The following is an 18,987-nucleotide window of genomic DNA, read 5'->3' as shown; positions in this document are numbered from 1 at the left end:
TACCTTGATGGCAAGGTGTCTCCATCGGTCTCCGGCATCACATGTGGCGAGACCCCGCGGCTTCTGCAGCCGGCCCAGTATTTTATATCGAGAATCTCAAGTCTCTGCCATGCTCTACAAAAGTTCGAGCCTTCGGGGTGCGTCTCAGAAGGCGGTCCAATGCGCTCTGTGCTGCGATCTGGCTCTTGAAAGTTCCCAAAGTCCATCCGCCGATGACAATAAGGAACTACGTGGCTGTCGTACTATGTGAATGAACACACGCGCGGGAGCAGACTGAATTAGTGTCTCTACCGGCCGTAGTAGATCCAAGTTTCGATACGCAGGTAAGCCAGTTACTACGTAAACGGAGGGGACTTTCTCCCCTTGAGGAGGTAGGTAAGTGGTACTTGACCCATCTTGGATTAGTCTTTGCCTGTTGGGACAGCATTCAGAGCCGAGGACTGACCCGGGTTTGCAACGGACACTCGGTAGCACTTCCAGCCGCGATATCGGAGACTTAAGACTCTCAACTATTCACATGGACAGCTGAAACGTGGGCACTTCTGTGGCTTGTGTTGTCGCCCTCTGGGGAAGAACAGTGTTGCGTGTACGTAATGGCGGATTGAGCTCGAAGTTGGTATATATTATTACAAAGCTGACCCCTTGTCTAATTATTATTCACCTCTCGCGGTGACATCAAGGCAGTATCTACCTCCTAGTCACCATCCTAATCCAAGTTCTGCGCCTCACACATCTTGCGATACATTCCCCCTAGCGCGATCAGCTCCTCGTGCGTACCCTTCTCTACGATCTTGCCCCCATGGAACACACAAATCACGTCGGCGTCCTTGATGGTCGAGAGGCGATGAGCCACGGCGATAGTGATGCGGTCCCCAGCCTTGGCCGCCTCGGCGAGTGCATTCTGGACAATCTTCTCACTCTCTGTGTCGAGCGCACTAGTGGCCTCGTCCAGTAGTAGAATCTTGGGATCTCGAACCAGTGATCGGGCGATGGCAATGCGCTGACGCTGGCCACCCGAGAGTTGTGTGCCATTGGAACCCGCCGCGGTAGCCAACCCATCCGGAAGCGAGGAGACAAACTCCCAAGCGTTGGCTGCACGGAGGGCCGCTTCGATCTGGGAGTCGGGAACTGCGGGGCCTGGGTTCGCCGTGTAAATAGCTGACGTGTCAACTGTCGGGTCATCAATACCGAGAGCGATGTTCTCCCGAATGGAGCCCTGGAAAAGGGTAGGTTCCTGTTGAACAAGGGCCACGATGCGACGGTAGAGTTTCGGGTTGAGCTCGCTCAGGACGTCACCATCGATCCTGATGTTGCCGGTGGACGGATCATAAAAGCGCTCCAACATGGCAACGACAGTCGATTTGCCGCAACCAGAAGCACCAACCACTGCCACAAACTGGCCTTTTTTAATCTGCGGAGGTCAGCGAAGGTCGGGTTAACACTGTCCCGGGCTCTTACTTCTAGATCTACCCCTCGAAGCACTACGGCGTCTGGCCGTAACGGGTACGAGAACCGCACATTGTCCAACACGATGGGCCCACCAGACTTTGGACCGTTGCTGCGGTTCTGGTCGGTCTCCCTAACGGTCGGCTGCAGCTCGGAGAGCCAGAAGATGTAGTTTGCCGCGTTCTTTCCCTTGGTGATGCCTTGACACAGTTAGCAGTTTGGTTTACCCCGGAGGGGGAACAACTAACTAGTGGAGAACTGAAACATCTGCGCGGTTGCCTGGCCGGAGAAAAAGACGGCCATGAAGGCGACGAAGAAGTTGTACATGGATGTTTCATTGAAGGCAACCAGGCGGCAGCCATACCTGTCTCGCGGGTTAGCTATGGACAGACGTGTGTGTGCAGGGGAAGTAAAGTGATGCATACCAGAAACCCAAAGCCATGAACCAATACTCGATGGCCTGCGTCAGAGCAAAGCAGACCATTACACTCGCCAGGGGCTTGACCGTATCGGCCACTGCGTGATCCAGCTCGGCCGTGTACCGGGACAGAACACGCTCTTCGATGGCCAGTGAAGAGACCGTGCGGATGGCGGTGATCGCCTCAGATGCAATCGACGCGCTAACCGCGCTTCTCTTGGAGCTGTCGTGATCCATCTTCATGTCCAGCCGAATCTTGAGCCACCCAGCACCGAGCAGGGGAGGCAATCCGCCAAAGACAATTACCACGCCCAACTTCCAGCTGTGGACAAGACCCAAGATGCTACAGGCGGCAACATTGAGAACCGCGATGACGACAAGCGCGACGTTGAAACCCATCAACTCAAAGACGGACTGGGGATTCGAGTCGACCCGGCTCGCCAGTGCGCCGGTGTTATTGTCGGGACGGTCGAAAAATTGAAGATCTTGGCGCAAAATGTCACTAAAGGTCTGCCTCCGGAGGTTGTGGGAGAGGGTCTGGCAGGACGGTTAGCGCTCTTCTTTGTAGCTACAGGGAGGGACTCCATGCCTGAGCGACGACGTTCACCGACCAGCCCAGGACAAAGTAGAAGACGAGGCAGCCGGCGGCCAAGACGATAAACATGGATGCAAAGAAGTTGCCGCGTTCCTTCAAAGCCTCGCCCGTCAAGGTGAAGACGTCCATCATCCTGGAGAGTAAGATGGCTTGGCCAGGGAAGACACCCGCTACAATGACCGATTTGTCAGTGAAAGTCACTTTCTAATCAGCCACGGCTAGACACAAACTCACCGGCGGCGACGCAGGACGCCAGTACCGAAAGATACCACATTCTCAGCTCTGGGCTGTACTTGATGAGGCGGAGGATAACCGCGATCAAGCCTAGATGTTTGTGGTCATCAAAGTTGTCGCGATTCTTCTGTGCCTCCAGGCGGGCCTGGTCCTCGGTGGCGTATCGGGTCATGGTTTTAGTAAGCTCGGCAGGGTGGCCTCCCTCATCACCAGCGGTGTCCTCCTCGGCATCCGACGAGGCACCGGTGGAGCCGACAGCCAAATCTTGGATACGGACGAGCCGAGCGTATGTGCCGTCATGGGCAATCAATCCTTCGTGCGTGCCCTGCTCGACGATGCGGCCCTTGGACATAACAACAATGTTGTCTGCCTTGCGAATTGTGGCCAGCTTGTGGGCGATCACAATGGTTGTGCGTCCCTCGGCCGCGCGGTCCAATGCTTGCTGCACGATTCCTTCGGCATGGGGATCGAGTGCGCTCGTTGCTTCGTCGAGGAGAAGGACCTTGGGGCGTGAGATAATGCTGCGAGCGATGGCTACCCGTTGCTTCTGGCCCCCGGACAGGAGGCTTCCGCGTTGCCCGATGTCGGTATCGTATCCGTTAGGTAGCGCGGATATAAAGTCGTGAGCAAATGCCGTGGTAGCTGCTTCCCGTACCTGGGCCATCTGCTCCTCTCGGCTGGCCTTTTCCCAGGGTGTGCCGACGAGACCATAGGCAATGTTGTCGAAGACAGACCCCTGGAACAAGACCGGTTCCTAAAACATGTGAGTGGAGAGCGGCGTGGTGCATGATGACAGGGGGGACACACTTGCTGGACAAGTCGGACGTTGTTCCGAAGCCAATTCAGATTCAGACTATCGATGGGCCGTCCATCTAGCTTGATGCCTCCTGAGGAGGGAGTATACCATCGCTCGATCAAGCCGACGATGGTACTCTTCCCAGAACCGCTTTGTCCCTGGCAAGGTCAGCAACTTGGTGGTCTATGCCAGTTTGTTTATCGCGCTTCTGTACTTACCACAAGAGCGGTGACCTTGCCGGCGGGTACCGTAAGCGAGAAGTTATCCAAGACGGTGGTACCAGGGCGGGTAGGATAGGCAAACGTGACGTCCTCAAGCTCGACCAAGCCGGTAATTTCGGACGGCTGCTCACCGGACTTGTCAAAAGGGTTGATGGCTGATTCCCTGTCCATGAGCTTGAAGAGCGAAGCGGCAGACGCAGCTGCGCGAGTGAACTCGATGGAGTAGGGCGCCAGCATGGTGATTTGGATGGAACCAATAGCGACGGACAACAGCACACTGGGTACCGAGGCGGTCAGAGCTGGTCAGCAATGGGAGGGGCGCCTTAAACTCACGTGAAGATCTGGCCGGGAGTGTCAATCTCGCCTCTTGCGAGCATCTGAACGCCTTGCCAGAAGGCAAGACCGAAGCCCAGGTAGATGATGGTGTACTCGATCGAGAAGAGGGCGCCGAAAAGGGGCGAAATCTTATTCCCCACCCGGTGTGCCTCGGAGAGATAGCCGTCAAACTTGGCCACCAGCCTAGTCCGCATCTCGAAAGCATGAACTGTACGGGCGCTGGCAAGGACACCCTCGGCGAATGAGTTGGCCTGGGCATACATATCAAGAATTTTGGTCTCGTGGCCGGCCTCAATGGTAGCAACCACACCCATGGTGATAATATTGGCCGGGGCAATGCATAGCGTGATAAGTGTTAGCTTCCATTGCGTAGCGAAGGCAACGACGAATGCGGTGACGAAAGCGGCCAGTCCCTGAAATGTGAGGCCGAGCTTCTCCGAGATGCCGCCCTGGATCAGTCGACCGTTGGACGTGGCTTGTGTCGCAATAGAACCCCCGGTGCCGAAATCGAAATAGGCCACTTCCTGGCTGAGGGCGGCCTTGACATAAGTATGGCGGATGTTGCGCACAATTCGGTGGCTAACGTAGGTCAGGAGGGTGTTGTATATGTACGAGAGGGCGAATCTGCCAATCCCGAGATAGACAAAGTAGAGGCTAGGCATGCTTGCGTTAGTCTTCTCCAACGCTTTTGACGGTCAATACAAGGCACGGAGAAACCATACGCGAGCCCTGCGACGTCGTCAAGGAACACATCAGTCGATGAATGTCCTGCAGTGTAGTCTGTGATTACAGTCACAAACGCGCCAAAGATCAGGTTCTGCAGGGCGATGCCGGCGCCGGAAGCAATGGCGCAAAGGACGGCGATACCCTGGAGGGTGTACTCGAAGGCACCGGCATATTGAAAAATGCGCTACAACACAAAGTCAATAACTAGGTATCTATTGCGCAGTTGGTTTATTCCACGTCGCTGGGTTGTCATACCTTATAAGCCCCCCAGCCACCTTCGCCCTCCTTTTTCTCCTCGGCCTGAGGTTCGGTCGCGGCCTGCGTGGTCGACTCCTTCTCTGCTTGGTCGAGTTCCTTGGCTGTTTCGATGCTGGCGGCCATGATCACAAGATCGCAGCAGCGATATCTGCAAAGACGAGTGGATGCTCACGCCAGCTCGCCGAGAGCTAGGATGGAAGAAGAGATGGCCATATATACCTGCTGTGTAGGACGACGGAAGGTTCAACGGTTTTGCGGATCAAATGCTTCGCTTCAAATTGGCAGGACCCAGCCTGCTTGGCGCCAAGGGTGCCATCGCTTCGGGACGCGTCTTTGGGTGAGGAGCCGGGCAAGGAGTTGACCCGGTTTCGACGCCGAGGGCGGCGGCTTGGGAGGGCTCGGTGCAGCCGTACCACGCGTGGTGGGCTCGGGTTCTCAAAGAAGAGAATGCCGAGAATACTCAAGACGGCCAGTGATTGGCGACCGGTTGCCACAGACGACATTGAATGTGTGCCCGACTTCCTAAGCTCCCTGTGGACAAAAAAACCGATACACCAAAACCGACTTTCGGTGGGTCCACCTGCAAGTCCCCTTCACGAACACATCAGTTCCAAACAAGCTGTGGGTAGGCCATTTAAAAGCGTAAACAAACGATACTGCAGAAATGAATAGAGCAACACCCAGAGATTCTATTGCACTTCTTTTTGTTGAATTTGGGTTTGATTTGGCCGAGAAGGACCGCACCAAGATAGCTCGCTGTACTTTTGGTGTATCGGTTTTTTTGGACAGAGCGAGCTAAGGTACCTACTGAACGCATACCCGTTTATGAGTCATACGCCGGAAACCATGGCATGTCATTCATGACTTCAGTGCTTCTGTATGTCCCTGTCGTGTACACAGGCACTCGTTCAGTTACAAGACTTCCAAAAAGAGACTTGCTTGTGCATGCCCCCCCCTGAAGCTCACCCCTTGCTCTCGGGAATTCATGACGGGCTGGGTCCACAATTGCGGTTCGAGCGTCCATTCCAGCTGCGCGGCCTATTTTCCGAGTCGGACCCCGCGCGTCCCGCGGGATCCGTTGTCTTGTTTCCCGTTTTTTCTTCCTCTCGAACCGCGTGACACTGACCAGAGCTTCCGAGAAGCAATCCGGCCGCCGAGTTGCCAGCGGGCGTTCCAACTAACACCGTACCCGCCAATATCTCGGGTTTGAGCCGTCGACGGTCGTCCTGTGATGGAAGATGCAACGGACGGGGCCGAGTCGCCGCCTCCCGCGGGCACTTCCCAGACCCCTGTCCCTAGGGCTGCAAGTCCACCTCTCCCGCCTCAACAGACGTGCCAAGACGATCGGGAAGACCAAAACTAACTGACCAACCTGCCTGTGTTCTGCAGTGTGACGCCTGTCGGGCACGTAAAGTAGGTTCCGTCCCGTCACCATGCCACTGGGCGCAACTAAAGAAGACCGTAGATCCGCTGCAATCGAGAGTCTCCTTGTGCCCACTGCCTGCATGCCAAGATAGAGTGCACTCATTCCGGAAACAAGCCACGAGAAAAGCGAAGCCGGATTCTGTTGACCCATAAGTAGTGAGTCCATACTCTCCCGTCTCTCTCGAGTCTCGACGCCTGCCTTGGTGTAGTGGCTGCTGGTTTCGCGTGTAGTGACACAGTCCTTTAGCGAGAAGAAGATCGACCTCATCGATCGTCGCCTAGACGGTGTGGTTCGGCTGCTTGAAGAGCTCAGCACGCAGCGGTCCCAGACCTCGCCAGTGCTCACCGTGCCAGCAAAACCGTCGACCACGACCACAGTTGCTTCCTCCAGCCCATCCAGCCATGGTGGCTATAGCAACCAAACCCAGGTCACCGGGACCATGGTCGAAGGGGAGTCTTCCTTGACGGCTCAGTCGGTCTTCGCCAATGACCTCCTCCAAAAGGTCGCGAGCAGGGATTCCCGGCCCGAGATGCGTGAGAGGATAGAAGCTCTCCGCCATATGGTCGAAACCCTGAAGAAGCAACCGGCGGCACACGAGATGAAGTACCCGAACGCTAAGACTGTGCGGCCGCCGGCGCTCGAGGGGTGCGAACTGCCCCCTATGGAGGCCACTCTACAAGTCCTCAAGCTTGCCAGATGTGGGTAGCCACCCCCAACTCGTCACATGCAGGGCTAATTCTTCTTGCCCGACCTCGCAGCGAACAAACAGCTCGGCGTGGCCTGGTTTTTCCAGCTGTTCGGCATGGATCGCTTCCCAGAACTATGTGTCGCCGTTCACATGGCTGAGGAATACAACGCAGCCCAATTTCTCACCGTGAATATTACGCTACATTTCTTGTTTCGTGCATACGGCTCCCTGCTTCCGGAAAAGGAGGAGGAATACTTCCGTTTATCACGCCTCTGCAGCGTGAACACCGAGACGGCCCTATCCAACTTGCCTCTGCATTTGCCAGCAACCGACGATGTGATCGTCGCCCTCTCTTTTGGGGTACGTCGCCATCCGGACCCTGCTCTTTGTTCTCAGACTGACACATTGGCTAGGCCTACTACGCTATCGAACTAGCGAAACCGTCTTTAGCTTGGATCCTGTCATCAAAAGCATCTGAGCTGTGCCAGTCTCTTGGTTATCACCGGAGTGCGACATTCACCAACGAGTCTCCTGAAGAGGTCCAGTCCAAACAGTTCCTCTTTTGGGGGGTGTACACCATTGACAAAAGTCTCGCGCTTCGCTTGGGGCGGTCATCGACGATACAAGATTACGATGTCACTGTGCCTGACCCAGGGGCCGACGCGAGCCCTGGCGCGAGCGAATATCCCATCGCATGCTTCTTTGGCTTGTGGGTTATCGCATCCAGGATTCACGGCCAGATCTACGAACTGCTGTATTGTCCAGATGCTATCGCCCAACCAGACCCAATCCGGAAATCACGCGCGCAGTTGTTGCTAGATCAACTAGGGGAGCTTGATGCTTCGACCCGCGACACGGCGGTGAGGATACTCGAACAGTTCGGGTTAAATAGCTCTGGCTGACTTTCCATTTCCCTAGGCAAAATGGGACCAGTTTTCAAGAGCAACAGCTGGTGAGGACACCACCGACTTTTTCCTCTTGTCAGATCTCGTTCTCCGGCTGTCGACTCGGACCCTGATCCACCGAGCCGTACCTAACCCCCCCGGCTCTCCGACAACGTTCACGGAGCCGTGTATCCAAACGGCAAGGGAGACGCTCCGCTGCCACCAAGAATGTATGGCCGTGGTAGACAGGAACGCCGTCGGACTCTTTTCAACGTACATGAACTGGTATGTACATGACCCCGGTCGATGCCAGTGCAACGTATATATTGATTGATGACATACCAGGACAATCCTTTTCGCTCCGTTCGTCCCATTTATAGTCCTCTTCTGCCAAGTCATCGAAGCCAGAGACAGAACGGACCTCGCTCGGCTTGAGGCCTTTGTCGCCTCTCTACAGCCACACACGGCAGTGTCAGAAGCCGTAGAGAGGCTCCATCGCCTCTTCCATGTTCTTCACAGTGTTGCATCACAATACCTCGAGTCTCAAGCGGGAGCTGCTAGGGATGAGCAACAGGCGAGCACAGTAGACAACTGTCTGGCTGCCCTCGGCTTTCCATCCCAGCCGGGGCCGGGGTTCCAGGAGGCGGCATACCCGACGGGTAACGCCACCGACGCCAGCGATCCGGCGTTCCAGAGGGGTGTTAATCCGATGATCTGGATGGGAAACGGGACTGAGCTCGAAGACTGGTTTTACAACAATGAGCAGATGATGCACATTCTAGAGGATGGCTTCCCGGAAGGAGGCGGATGGGGAACTACCTAGCTAGGGGTTTCGTCCGGCCTAGGGCGCGACGACCGAGGTATGGATGTAGCGGTCTAGGGTAGTGAGGGGCTTGCGCCGTACGTTTCTTGCAGGGCTAGAGACCTGCCAACCATGACATAATGGCGCGCTCCATGGTTCCCTTCTGATAACCCACCGCCGAGTCCAAGGCTACTTGGACGTGAACTTCCCCTTCGCACTCTACCAGCACCGTATCCTTCCCCTTAAATTCCCGACAGTCCGTGTCCCGGTTGGCAACCACGGTCTCTGCACGGACATGGGTCTCCGCAAATACACGACAGCAATCCAACAAGATCTCAGCCGTGCCAACAATAATCATCTTCTTCCGAACCAACCCCTGAGGGCCCCGGGCAAATACTTGCTTCCAGACATCATCTGACCCTTTGCCATGGCACAGATTTGTCCATATTTCGTCATTTCTCCCCTTGAATGCGCCCATGAACTCATCCACCTGCGGGCGGTCAATGTAATCCTTTTTTCTGTTGGTCTCATAGGAGTCGTAGTCCCCCGTTGTTGGCGGTAGTCGCACGAACGGAGACACGAACAAGGCGGCTCGGAACTTGCCGTCGAGCTTTACCGGTGCCGCATAAGGCGACGGTTGCACCAGGTGGGCGAGCAGCGCTCCGATCAGCTGTCCACCAGCGCTGTCACCCGCTAGCACGAGCTCGTCCGGCCGCCGACCCGTCTCGTCGAGGAGGTAGCGAAGTGCCGCAATGCATTGGACTAGTTGCGCCGGGTATGGATGCTCCGGAGCCAGGCAGTACTCGAGTACGACGGCCTGCTTGGCCCCGCAGGCTGCAGCACACCGCATGATGAAGGGCATGTGGGCTGGGCCGCGAAGGGGGTTGACGAAGCCGCCGCCGTGGAAGTAGAAGAGCGTTGTGCCGCCTCCATCATCCTTTACCGAGGTGGGTGTGAGGAAATGAATGGTTGGGGCGGGTATTCCGCCCTGGATATCGCCGTAAGCGGTGGTGGCGGCATCGAGAGTGACAGACTTGTGCGGGATGCCTTGCTTAACAGAATATCCAACGATTGCCTCGCTAGTCGTGGTGCGGCGGATCAGCCAGCGGAGGTAGTGCGGTGGGAATGTGGCCCTCTGGGCTTGGAGGAACGAAAGAGCAAGTCTTTGGCGCCAATGAAGGGCGGGACTTCTGCGAATGGCGAAGAATACAAGCAATCGTGCCGCTAAGAAGAATCAATATGTGAACTCAAGACATTTGCTGTCACAAACTATTAACTAGGGGTCGGGGTTACCGAATAGGGGAAATAGCCCAAGCAAAGCTAAGCGGTCCCATTTAGACAACTCCCTCTTCGTAACCATGTTGCCTCGTATTTTTGTTGATGCGGAGAAGATGTGGCTTGAGCCTTTGCTCCAACCTTCGGCATCCGCGTGAAGGAGGACTCAGGGGTCGCGCGCTAGTCGGGTGCCGAGGTGCAAAATAATGGGGCTCGGGGCGAGGCGGAGGTCAAAGGCTGGACTATCCCCAATTGGGGTTTGTTTTCTTCCTGAAGCGTGAACACTCGCGGTTCACATGCAACATCCACACCCGTGGTCTGGGATTTTTGGAGTGGGGGGTAAATGGACAAAAGTCCCCAGACAACGCAACCCCCAAGTATCAGTCAGTGCGTGCGATTAACCACATTGCTGTTCGAGCCCGTCATGCTTTCTGGGTGCCCGGCAAGTGCGTGACAAGGGGAATATCAAAATATTATACCAATACCAGAGAGTGTCAGACTGGTTAAACCCCATCACGGCGGGCTGGAAAGCCAAGTCCGCCATCAAAACCGACTCGGGACTCGGAATTACTATCCCGACCGAACAAGCAACTTAAGCGACCCGAGGCCATGCACAACCAGGAATGGCGGGCTGGGGTTAGTTAACGCTCTCCCTTGAACTATCTAATGATAAACCATGCCTGCTCTCAAGGAATGGCAGGTCAGCGTCCCCAAGTCGTGGCCAAGACATAAACATACAAGGGAGTACCTCGTATATAGTGCTTATACATACATAGGTCCGAATAGAAATAGATGCCCAAAATGGTCTCAAAGTTTCCTCATGGACGGTTGCGCTTGTCTCACTTCAACACCTTGGAAATCTCGGAATAGCGCGGCCAGCAGAGAAGCCGGTTTGACGTCGGCCGGCCCCACTCGGCCTTGCCGGAGATCGTTGCGGAGCCGGTGAACTTGGGTGGCTCTTCTCCGGCGTCGGAGAGTTCGGCGGGGGGGCGACCTCGTAGGGGTCACCGATTGCCTTCCAGATCGCGCTTCGCCCAATTCGTCCTGGGGTCTGCACGGCCTGCGTTGATCCCGCTCGAGGCCCGTAACCCAAGCAGAAGTTGGAAGAATGACATGGCTCAGCGTGGTTATTTTGGGCAAAATGGAGTGCCAGTGCCGCTTCTGGGGCTCGGTGCAACATGGCGCTCCACCGCCTCGGCTCCCCGCCCCCTGCTCTGCCGATCAATGTCGTACCGTGTGTCAATACGAGATCTGACGGCATCTCAGAATGAAGTCAGCCGAGCTCCTCCTCAACAATACGAAGTAACGTGGCATCGTCACCAAATATGCAGCCCACAGCCTGAATCCATTGCAGCAATGAATCCGCCAACAAGTTGGGTGTGTTGGTCTTCTCAACGACTTGGCCGAGCGGACTGCGGGTGGAATCAAACGTCATGATGCATCCGTCAGGGCAAGGGGGTAAGGTCGAGCTCTATAAAGAGAGAGCAATGCCCTCAGCAAACGTTTTCGTGTTGGACCATCACTCTCGACATCGTCAACTAGTACCCTCATTGCCAACCTGAACTCAAACGCAAACCGGCCCTCAATCATCAACATGCACTTCAACACTGTCTTCCTCGGCCTTGTTGCCAGCGCCAGCACGGCTTTCGCTGCCCCGGCTCTCAACTCGCGCTCCGGCGCTGTCTCCGCGATGGCGGATGTCCCCGAATGGACGATCGAGTCTTTCACCCGGACCTGCAACGAGGATGACACCTCGTGCGACGTCTCGTTCGGCATCAACACGCAAACCGCTCCTGTCACCGAGTGCCTCTACACCGTCACCGGGGCGCCCGCCAGCCAAGCTTCCACCGCCGATATCGAATGCGGCCCCTATACCCTCAGCTCCAACTGGAGCGGCCAGTGGGGCGCCGAGAATGGGTTCACAACCTGGTCCCTTATTGATTGGGACAGCCGCCTCCAAACTTGGCCCTCTTATGCCGACCACGAGCTCGTGAACGGCGAAGCTGTTACTCCCGACAAGAGCTACGCTCCCCAGGCGCTGGCCTAGACGCCTCCGGACAGAAAGCGCGAATAATGTGGACTTGGACGGGGAAATAAGGATTGACTTGGTCGGGCTTTTACCAATGGACATAATGTTATCTTAGACGTCGAGTAATATTAATTTGCTTACTCACAACCCACTTTTGTTTTACCTTTTTTTTTTTTTTGACGTCGCCGGAAGTCGTGTGGCGGGTTTCACTGAGCCCGAAGAATGGCGGTGGAACGAGAGAGGTTGATCATCTCACCCCTGGTCCGGCTGCCTAGAGTTAACGGGCTCTTGTGTCAACAAACAACTTCCAGCAACCGCCACGTTCCCGGCCAGCGTGCCTTTTGCGGGAACCCCGCAAGATGAGAACCCAAACAGCACATTATCCAGGTCCCAACAGTTCGAGCAACAGGCAGCCAAGCCATGTCGTTGGATATTCCCGACCAACAACCACCATTAAAGAACATTGATTGGTTTGACAACAACAAAATGGCTCGAACTGTTAGGCAGCCATGCGCAAAAGAGTTCTGCCAGCCCAGCATCACGCGAGGGCCCCGTCGTTGCCCGATGGGTTGTCTCGGTGCTTCTCTTATAAAAGAGTTGTTCTGGCCTCTTGCCTGGGAGAGCCTGACATTCTCCAAGCGATTCCAGTTCCGCACATCTCTCCATCATTCCATCCCTTTCCGTCCCGGATCCCCATTATTGCTCTTCCCAAGCTCTGATGTCTCATCCCGATATGGAATCTGCACGCCCTGAAAACGCCGACGGCGAAATACATTCCCTCCTCGAGACGGTCTCTCACGCGCTGGCAGACCAAGCGGACAAGAGTGTCTTCGCCTTGGGCGGGAAATTCGATCTCGCTACGGCCGCAAAGGCGTTATCGAATGCGTCCGAGACAAGCCCCATTGTGATCCGGTGGGATTCGGGCGATGTTAATCACTGTCGCAAGGTCTCGTTACCAGTCGTTGAAAACGATGCAACCTCTCAGGCGGCGTTTGCCAAACTCTTGGAGGACTCGGAACCGGCCACGTATGGGGTCGGCGGCGAAGCAGTCTTCGACGAGACTTATCGAAAGGCCGGTAAGATGAATGCGACCAGGTTTTCGACGAATTTCAATCCATACGAACATGGCGTGATCGATGCCATCGCCCAAGCCCTCACCCACGGCGACCACGGTGGCATCAGAGCAGAGCTCTACAATTTGAACGTGAGTTGAACTGTCGATAACTTTACGGGCTCGAACTAACAGACACTAGATTTATTCCGGTCCTTCGGGCAAGTTCAAAGCCCACGTTGACACGCCCCGATCGGAGGAACAAATGGGATCCCTCGTCGTGTGTTTCCCGCGCCCGCACCAAGGTAAACACTCGTAACTCCAGCGAGTTCTGCGTCGCTTTCGAGCGGCATAACACCCGGGCCAAGCTGACCAACTACTCAAGGTGGCCAGTTAGCAGTCAGGCACGGCGGACGCGAGGTGACGTTTGACTGGGCGTCGGACAATGCCTCGGCCATTCAATGGGGAGCCTTCTTCTCCGACTGCGAACACGAAGTCTTGGAGGTGACTGGCGGACATCGGTTGACTCTGGCTTACAACCTCTACTGGACTACCTTCGGACCAGCATCGATGGCCGACGGCCTCAATATTCTCGAGCCGGAGTCTCTCCATTTCTTTGGAGCACTGCGAGAGCTGCTGAAACGCGCCGACTTTCTCCCTGATGGTAAGTAGAGTCTCTCGTCTCTCCGTTGGACGATTTATTTTAGTTTGTTGAAGCTAACTCTCCGTAGGAGGTCTACTGGGCTTCACCTGTACTCACGCTTATCCTCACGCTTCATCCGCGGCCGCCGATACCCTGCAACACACCTTGAAAGGCCTTGACATGCTAGTTTACCAGGCTCTAAAGCGTCTGACGGGTTCCGTAAAAGTGACACATGCCCTCGACGATTACCTCTATCAGGAGGATCATCTGGGTTGCCGGGATAATGAGGACGAAGGCGTAAGCGAGGACGAAGACGCAAGCAAGAATGCACCGTCATCTTCTTATGCAAGCCTTGTTACTATTGGCAGATCCATCCGTGGACCGATCGTTGTGGAGGGTGGAGGCGAGGACTTCCCGAACCCTGAAGAGCTGGATTACGACAACTACTACCGCGTCGACGGTGTTCTTCACCGGGAAAGTGAGAAGGCATTTACTCGGGACCATGTGACCTGGCTCAACCACGCCCCAAAGAAGACAACGCCTCAAGAGGTTGCAGTTGCGTTTATCACTGTAAGTGGAAATCTCGACTGTATTATCTGTCACGGGTTGCAATAGCGCTAATGCCTCCTGCAGTACGGAAATGAGCCTGGAATTGATGTGTACTACTCGTCAGCGGTTATTGTTGCCGATTTCCGCAAATCACCGACCTCCCATGTCAGCGAGGCCACCGACCAGGAAGTTACGATTTGACATAGAAGAGCGCAGCCGGTAGGTCAGGGCTGGATCCGGCGACTTAGGGGAGCAAACCTCCCTACCGAGAGACCTGGTGGGCAATGATCTTGGGGATGAGAATGAGTCACGTGGGAGTTTCCGATTTCGTCACCATCAAACGTATTTTGAGCCAAGAATATTATTCCAGGTTGACGTTAGATACCTGCCTACTGTCCACTTACCTGTAATCTGTATGACGAAGGAACCGATCATTGCCCGAACCACGCCTCATCACAGCAGCGAAAAAGGTCTCCGTCATCCGCACATGGCCTGTCGGGCGTGACACAAGTCAACGGCGCGACCGTTGTTCAGCCCTCTGGAGTCTGGTTGCAATTAGGCTACAGTCCGGTTGGATATTGTTATTTTTAACCTTCAGCTTGCTCGGCCACGCTTCCGGAGAGACAGGGGAATCGGCCATTCGTTAACACCAAAGATGCACCGCCCACGGCCACCTCGCGTCTGTCTCATACATGTACCTGCGTCTGGGCCCCTGCATGTAGAGAGTTGCCGCGATGCAGGGGCCCGACATCTGCACTTCGATACCCACTTCCATCACATGCAACTTGCTGGATATGATAGTGATGTTTCTCAAATTGCTTTTCCTTCTTGTCATCGGGGTAACCCCTGTTATTTCAGCACCATGTAATACCACCGCCCTCCTTTCCCAACTCAACGCTACGCTTGATGGCCGAATCCGATCTTCTGAGCCTCTTGCGGCGCCTTGCTTCTCCGAACCAGGTGGCGCACGGTGTCTCGCGGTGAAGAAACAACTGAAGACGCCGTTGGGGTTTTACCACAGCAGCAAGTATCAAGGGTTTCAGTACATGCAAGGCGAAGCATGCCTTGCCGATCCGAGCGATCAATGCCTCCTGGAACCGGGCACACTCAATACTCCAGGAAACGCTTCCTGCAGCCAGGGGCTGGTCTCGTCTCTCTACATCGAGATCAATAAGGCTACCGACGTACCAAAGATTTTCGAATACGCACGAAAGTCAGGTACCGCCTTGTCCATCAAGAACAGCGGCCACGATTATGTTATGCGCAGCAGCCGACGTGGCTCTCTGGCAATTTGGACCAGAGGCCTCCAAGAGAAGGAGTTCCATGCGTCGTTTGTTCCGGCTGGTTGTTCTAGCAGCCGCCCGACCACTGCTATCACGTTTGGGGCCGGGGTAAACACCGACGAAGCAGTCACTTTTGCTCACGACAACGGTTTCGTCTTCGACGGGGGTAGCGCGAGCACCATCGGTGTTTCAGGCGGCTGGCTCCTCAACGGCGGCCATAGTGTGCTCTCTAACAGCATTGGGTTGGGCGTGGACCGCGTGGTTCAGTTGACCATCGTCACGGGGGACGGGGAAGTTCGGATTGCCAACGAGTGCCAGAACTCGGAGTTGTTTTGGGCCCTTCGGGGTGGCGGGAGCGGTACCTTCGGCGTTATCCTCAACTCCACATTCAGAGTCGAGCAGGAAGCCCCCATGACCGCTGCCATTCTGGGATTTGAAGCCAACGCCGCCACCCAAAAACGGTTCGTCGAGATTCTTGCGGAGAATATACAAAGCTGGGCCCTGGAGGGCTGGGGCGGACCCGTGGGGCCAAATCTCGCAATTCTCGTCAACCCTCGGAGCGATATGAACGTTTCAACCGCAAGCCAGGCGTTGGCCCCTTTGGTGACACACACATTGGCACAGAAGGGAAAGGCGGATATCACGTCGTACGCAAGCTATTATGACTTCTACAGAGCCGTGATCAACGGCAGCCATGCCGCATTTGTCCCTGTCAGTATGGCTGTCATGGTCACCAGTCGGATCATTCCCGAGACTGTCTTCGCCAACGATACAACAAGAGCGAGCATGGTGGATGTCATCATGGACCTCCAGAATTCGGGATTGGCGGTGTCCATGTTGTCCACCATGCCGTTTCTCTACGGCCGCAACCATACACACCACACAACATCAATGCATCCAGCTTGGTATCGCTCTGTATGGTCTGTGATAGGATATGCTATGTGGAAAGCCGATAGCCCCTTCGCGGAAAGGCAAAAAACAGTCACCTTGCTGAAGGAAGGGACCGAAAGCTTGAAGAAACTCGCGCCGGAGGGATGCACGTATGCTAATGAGGGTTATGCTTGGCTTAGTGACTGGTCACAAGAGTTCTGGGGCGACAACCACGCCGCTCTTCTGGAACTCAAAAGACGGTATGACCCTGACCAGCTTTTGAGTTGTTGGCATTGTGTTGGCTGGGACGAGTCGCAGCCGAACTACGAGTGTATCTCGGGACTGGCTCCGAGAAACGATTGATTGCTTGGATTGACAAGATAGAGTGTACTATATAATACTTGCAGATACCGTCCTTGGATTCATAGACTTTTCTTCCCTCATCGGGGCTCCTAGTTCGGTCATCAATCGACCTTAATCCTGCGCTTTCGGAGCAAAAGCTGTGCGTTCATATCCGGAGCCAAAGACCCGTTGGGCATCGAGAACCGCTTGGGCTTTTCAGCCCTGGAGGGCAACTTGATATCGTAGTTCATCAGTAGGTGGGCAAGCACGATCTTGAGCGTGTTCCCAGCAAAGGCCCGCCCGGGACATGCTTGCAGGCCATCCCCCCATCCTGGAGAATCAGCGCCGAGACTGGTAAACTGGTGCATTGCTTCATGGCCAGGCTGTTGTCGAAGCTTTAGGAAACGCATCGGATCGAAGGTCTTGGGGTCTGTCCACAAGGCTTCGGATATCCCAATGTGGTATGCATCGACGCATATGAGGGAACCAACCGGGAGTCTTGGACCAACAGACAGTTGGACCGGTTGCTTTAACCTTCGGAAGAGCGTCACTGTTCAATTGTCAATCGGAGTGTGGGGACCAAATATTAACGAGACTCACGGTAACCGAAAGGGTTAACGCGAGATGACTCGCGCATGACGCTGTCAAGCTTCTTTAGCTCCCCAAGGTTCGTCTGGGGTAACCTGCCGTCCACCATGTTGCGGGAGAGTTCATCTCGGATTTCCTCGATCAGGGCTGGCCGAATCACTAGTTCCGATAGTATCATGTAGAGCGTTCCGGCCATCGAAGGTGTTGACTCAAACGAGGCCACGATCAAGTCGTGAGCCACCTGTCTTGGGGTAGCCTCTTCAACCTTATATCGTGCCATTAGCCACTTGATCATTGGGAAATTCCGAGTCCCGTCGGCCTTCGCTTCGAGGGGCGCCATTCCGCTCTTGGTGTCGTCCTGATCGGGTTTGTGCGTCCCGAGTTCGTCTCGTATTATAGGCAGCAAAAGCCGACTCATATAATAGTAGAGACACCATGCCGGAGTAAACACGATGGGCGAAATGGCGCGACGGATGATGCCGGGGACCGCGTGGGAGGCAAAGATGGCGCCCATCATTGCCATGACAAACCGCTGTACCGCCTTTCGCCATCTCTGGTCAATTCCGAGTTCAGGACCGACCAGTCCCGTGGCGTTGGTAATGGCGATCAGGTCCATCGCAGTTTGGAATAAGGCAAAAGGCTTCCAGTCCGAGCATGGGCCTGTCACCAGCTCAAACGCCCGTCGCGCATGTTGTTGCCGCTCCTGAACGTATGAAGGGACGGCTCTTGTGAGATCTACACCGACAGTTTTGTAGAGACTGCTCGACTCGTGGCCGAGGAACCGCCACCCCTGAAAGAAAACGTGGGTGAACCACTCGATCATGGATGCCTGCGATGCAGGGAGGCGTTTTATCTCGTCAAAGCTGGACGATGGATAAACAATGTACTCGTAGCCAGAGTATGTGAGAATGTACGGGGTGTCGGGGTAGCGACGTGCCCCTTCCTGCAGTAGTGCTGCGTAGTCCCATCGGTGAACACCCTTCGGTCGTTTCAATACCGGCAGTCCATAACGGCGAAGGGAGGTGAATTGTAGGATAATCTTGTCCAAGATTACCACTGCACCGAAGACTGCCATAGTCAAAACAGCAAGTTGTATTGATCTGCTCGGATGGTCTCTCCAGTCTTGCCAGCCAAGCTTGACGTCGTGCCAGCTCTTTCGTATCGTCAACAGAGCCAGCTCAGACCTGCTGAGTCGAAGCGTGGACATGGATTCCCGAATCACCATGTACTGTTCAACGAGTTCGGCATATGTTTCCACCACTCGTTGCCACATTGTAAAGCAATCTTCGTGCCGGAAAGAATCCGGATACGTGAGCGAAGGGGTATGGTTATAGAAAGAGTTGTAAACAAAACATCTTAGTCCACCGTTATCGCCAACAGGACTGGTGTATGTAATCCCATTGCACCAAACAATTACTGTGATGTCGTGTTGCAAGATGGAAGCTGTTGTTGTGCATGTCTCCGAGGAACCCTCGGACTCGACTCCGACTGGATAAGAGATCGGTCTTTCTTCAACCCCCCGGCTCG

The 18,987-nt window shown here is 55.1% G+C and overlaps 7 protein-coding genes across 7 annotated transcripts; 4 read left to right on the top strand and 3 right to left on the bottom strand.

Moving 5' to 3' along the window:
- Positions 1-519: 519 nt before the first annotated feature.
- On the bottom strand, positions 520-5,307 carry B0H64DRAFT_398564 (P-loop containing nucleoside triphosphate hydrolase protein). The gene is made up of 11 exons (XM_062803961.1): positions 5,028-5,307; positions 4,769-4,956; positions 4,044-4,700; positions 3,708-3,987; positions 3,501-3,647; positions 2,694-3,447; positions 2,454-2,629; positions 1,872-2,401; positions 1,695-1,810; positions 1,459-1,646; positions 520-1,411 (listed from the first exon to the last, which is right to left on the bottom strand). Exons 1-11 carry the CDS (start codon positions 5,151-5,153, stop codon positions 707-709), a joined length of 3,867 nt encoding a protein of 1,288 aa, XP_062660078.1. The 5' UTR covers positions 5,154-5,307; the 3' UTR covers positions 520-706.
- Positions 5,308-6,261: 954 nt separating this feature from the next.
- On the top strand, positions 6,262-8,851 carry B0H64DRAFT_374636 (uncharacterized protein; the record flags this gene model as incomplete). Its single annotated transcript, XM_062802353.1, has 7 exons — positions 6,262-6,362; positions 6,420-6,443; positions 6,703-7,154; positions 7,215-7,504; positions 7,558-8,004; positions 8,063-8,313; positions 8,548-8,851. 7 exons carry the CDS (start codon positions 6,262-6,264, stop codon positions 8,849-8,851), a joined length of 1,869 nt encoding a protein of 622 aa, XP_062660077.1.
- Positions 8,687-10,470, bottom strand: B0H64DRAFT_172518 (Alpha/Beta hydrolase protein). The gene is made up of 2 exons (XM_062798786.1): positions 10,124-10,470; positions 8,687-10,054 (listed from the first exon to the last, which is right to left on the bottom strand). Exons 1-2 carry the CDS (start codon positions 10,188-10,190, stop codon positions 8,946-8,948), a joined length of 1,176 nt encoding a protein of 391 aa, XP_062660076.1. The 5' UTR covers positions 10,191-10,470; the 3' UTR covers positions 8,687-8,945.
- A 1,229-nt stretch (positions 10,471-11,699) lies between these two features.
- On the top strand, positions 11,700-12,152 carry B0H64DRAFT_442865 (uncharacterized protein; the record flags this gene model as incomplete). The annotated part of the gene is made up of 1 exon (XM_062806672.1): positions 11,700-12,152. One exon carries the CDS (start codon positions 11,700-11,702, stop codon positions 12,150-12,152), a length of 453 nt encoding a protein of 150 aa, XP_062660075.1.
- Positions 12,153-12,610: 458 nt separating this feature from the next.
- B0H64DRAFT_342807 (uncharacterized protein) lies at positions 12,611-14,759 on the top strand. Its single transcript, XM_062801262.1, has 5 exons — positions 12,611-13,338; positions 13,388-13,490; positions 13,571-13,849; positions 13,917-14,398; positions 14,462-14,759. The coding sequence occupies exons 1-5, from the start codon at positions 12,853-12,855 to the stop codon at positions 14,576-14,578; spliced, it is 1,467 nt and encodes a 488-aa protein (XP_062660074.1). The 5' UTR covers positions 12,611-12,852; the 3' UTR covers positions 14,579-14,759.
- Positions 14,760-15,171: 412 nt separating this feature from the next.
- On the top strand, positions 15,172-16,893 carry B0H64DRAFT_322615 (uncharacterized protein; the record flags this gene model as incomplete). The annotated part of the gene is made up of 1 exon (XM_062800568.1): positions 15,172-16,893. One exon carries the CDS (start codon positions 15,172-15,174, stop codon positions 16,891-16,893), a length of 1,722 nt encoding a protein of 573 aa, XP_062660073.1.
- B0H64DRAFT_398540 (cytochrome P450) lies at positions 16,874-18,916 on the bottom strand. The gene is made up of 2 exons (XM_062803960.1): positions 17,473-18,916; positions 16,874-17,422 (listed from the first exon to the last, which is right to left on the bottom strand). Exons 1-2 carry the CDS (start codon positions 18,731-18,733, stop codon positions 16,995-16,997), a joined length of 1,689 nt encoding a protein of 562 aa, XP_062660072.1. The 5' UTR covers positions 18,734-18,916; the 3' UTR covers positions 16,874-16,994.
- Between the last annotated feature and the right edge of the window lie 71 nt (positions 18,917-18,987).

The sequence above is a fragment of the Chaetomium fimeti genome, assembly GCF_033439085.1.
Source record: "Chaetomium fimeti strain CBS 168.71 chromosome Unknown B0H64scaffold_4, whole genome shotgun sequence".
In the NCBI taxonomy this organism is placed as follows: Eukaryota; Fungi; Ascomycota; class Sordariomycetes; order Sordariales; family Chaetomiaceae; genus Chaetomium; species Chaetomium fimeti.
This window is presented reverse-complemented; position numbering and strand designations above follow the sequence as displayed.

Excerpts from the sequence above, each read along its gene's own strand:
- B0H64DRAFT_398564 (XM_062803961.1), bottom strand. The coding sequence starts at position 5,153 with ATGGCCGCCAGCATCGAAACAGCCAAGGAACTCGACCAAGCAGAGAAG. Across the intron at positions 3,648-3,707 it reads GCAAGGTCACCGCTCTTGTG|GGACAAAGCGGTTCTGGGAA; the intron begins GTAAGTACAGAA and ends TGACCTTGCCAG. Across the intron at positions 1,412-1,458 it reads TTCGAGGGGTAGATCTAGAA|ATTAAAAAAGGCCAGTTTGT; the intron begins GTAAGAGCCCGG and ends TGACCTCCGCAG.
- B0H64DRAFT_398540 (XM_062803960.1), bottom strand. The coding sequence starts at position 18,733 with ATGTGGCAACGAGTGGTGGAAACATATGCCGAACTCGTTGAACAGTAC. Across the intron at positions 17,423-17,472 it reads CGTTAACCCTTTCGGTTACC|TGACGCTCTTCCGAAGGTTA; the intron begins GTGAGTCTCGTT and ends ACAATTGAACAG.
- B0H64DRAFT_342807 (XM_062801262.1), top strand. The coding sequence starts at position 12,853 with ATGTCTCATCCCGATATGGAATCTGCACGCCCTGAAAACGCCGACGGC. Across the intron at positions 13,491-13,570 it reads TTTCCCGCGCCCGCACCAAG|GTGGCCAGTTAGCAGTCAGG; the intron begins GTAAACACTCGT and ends CAACTACTCAAG. Across the intron at positions 13,850-13,916 it reads CGCCGACTTTCTCCCTGATG|GAGGTCTACTGGGCTTCACC; the intron begins GTAAGTAGAGTC and ends AACTCTCCGTAG.
- B0H64DRAFT_172518 (XM_062798786.1), bottom strand. The coding sequence starts at position 10,190 with ATGGTTACGAAGAGGGAGTTGTCTAAATGGGACCGCTTAGCTTTGCTT. Across the intron at positions 10,055-10,123 it reads TGGGCTATTTCCCCTATTCG|CGGCACGATTGCTTGTATTC; the intron begins GTAACCCCGACC and ends GATTCTTCTTAG.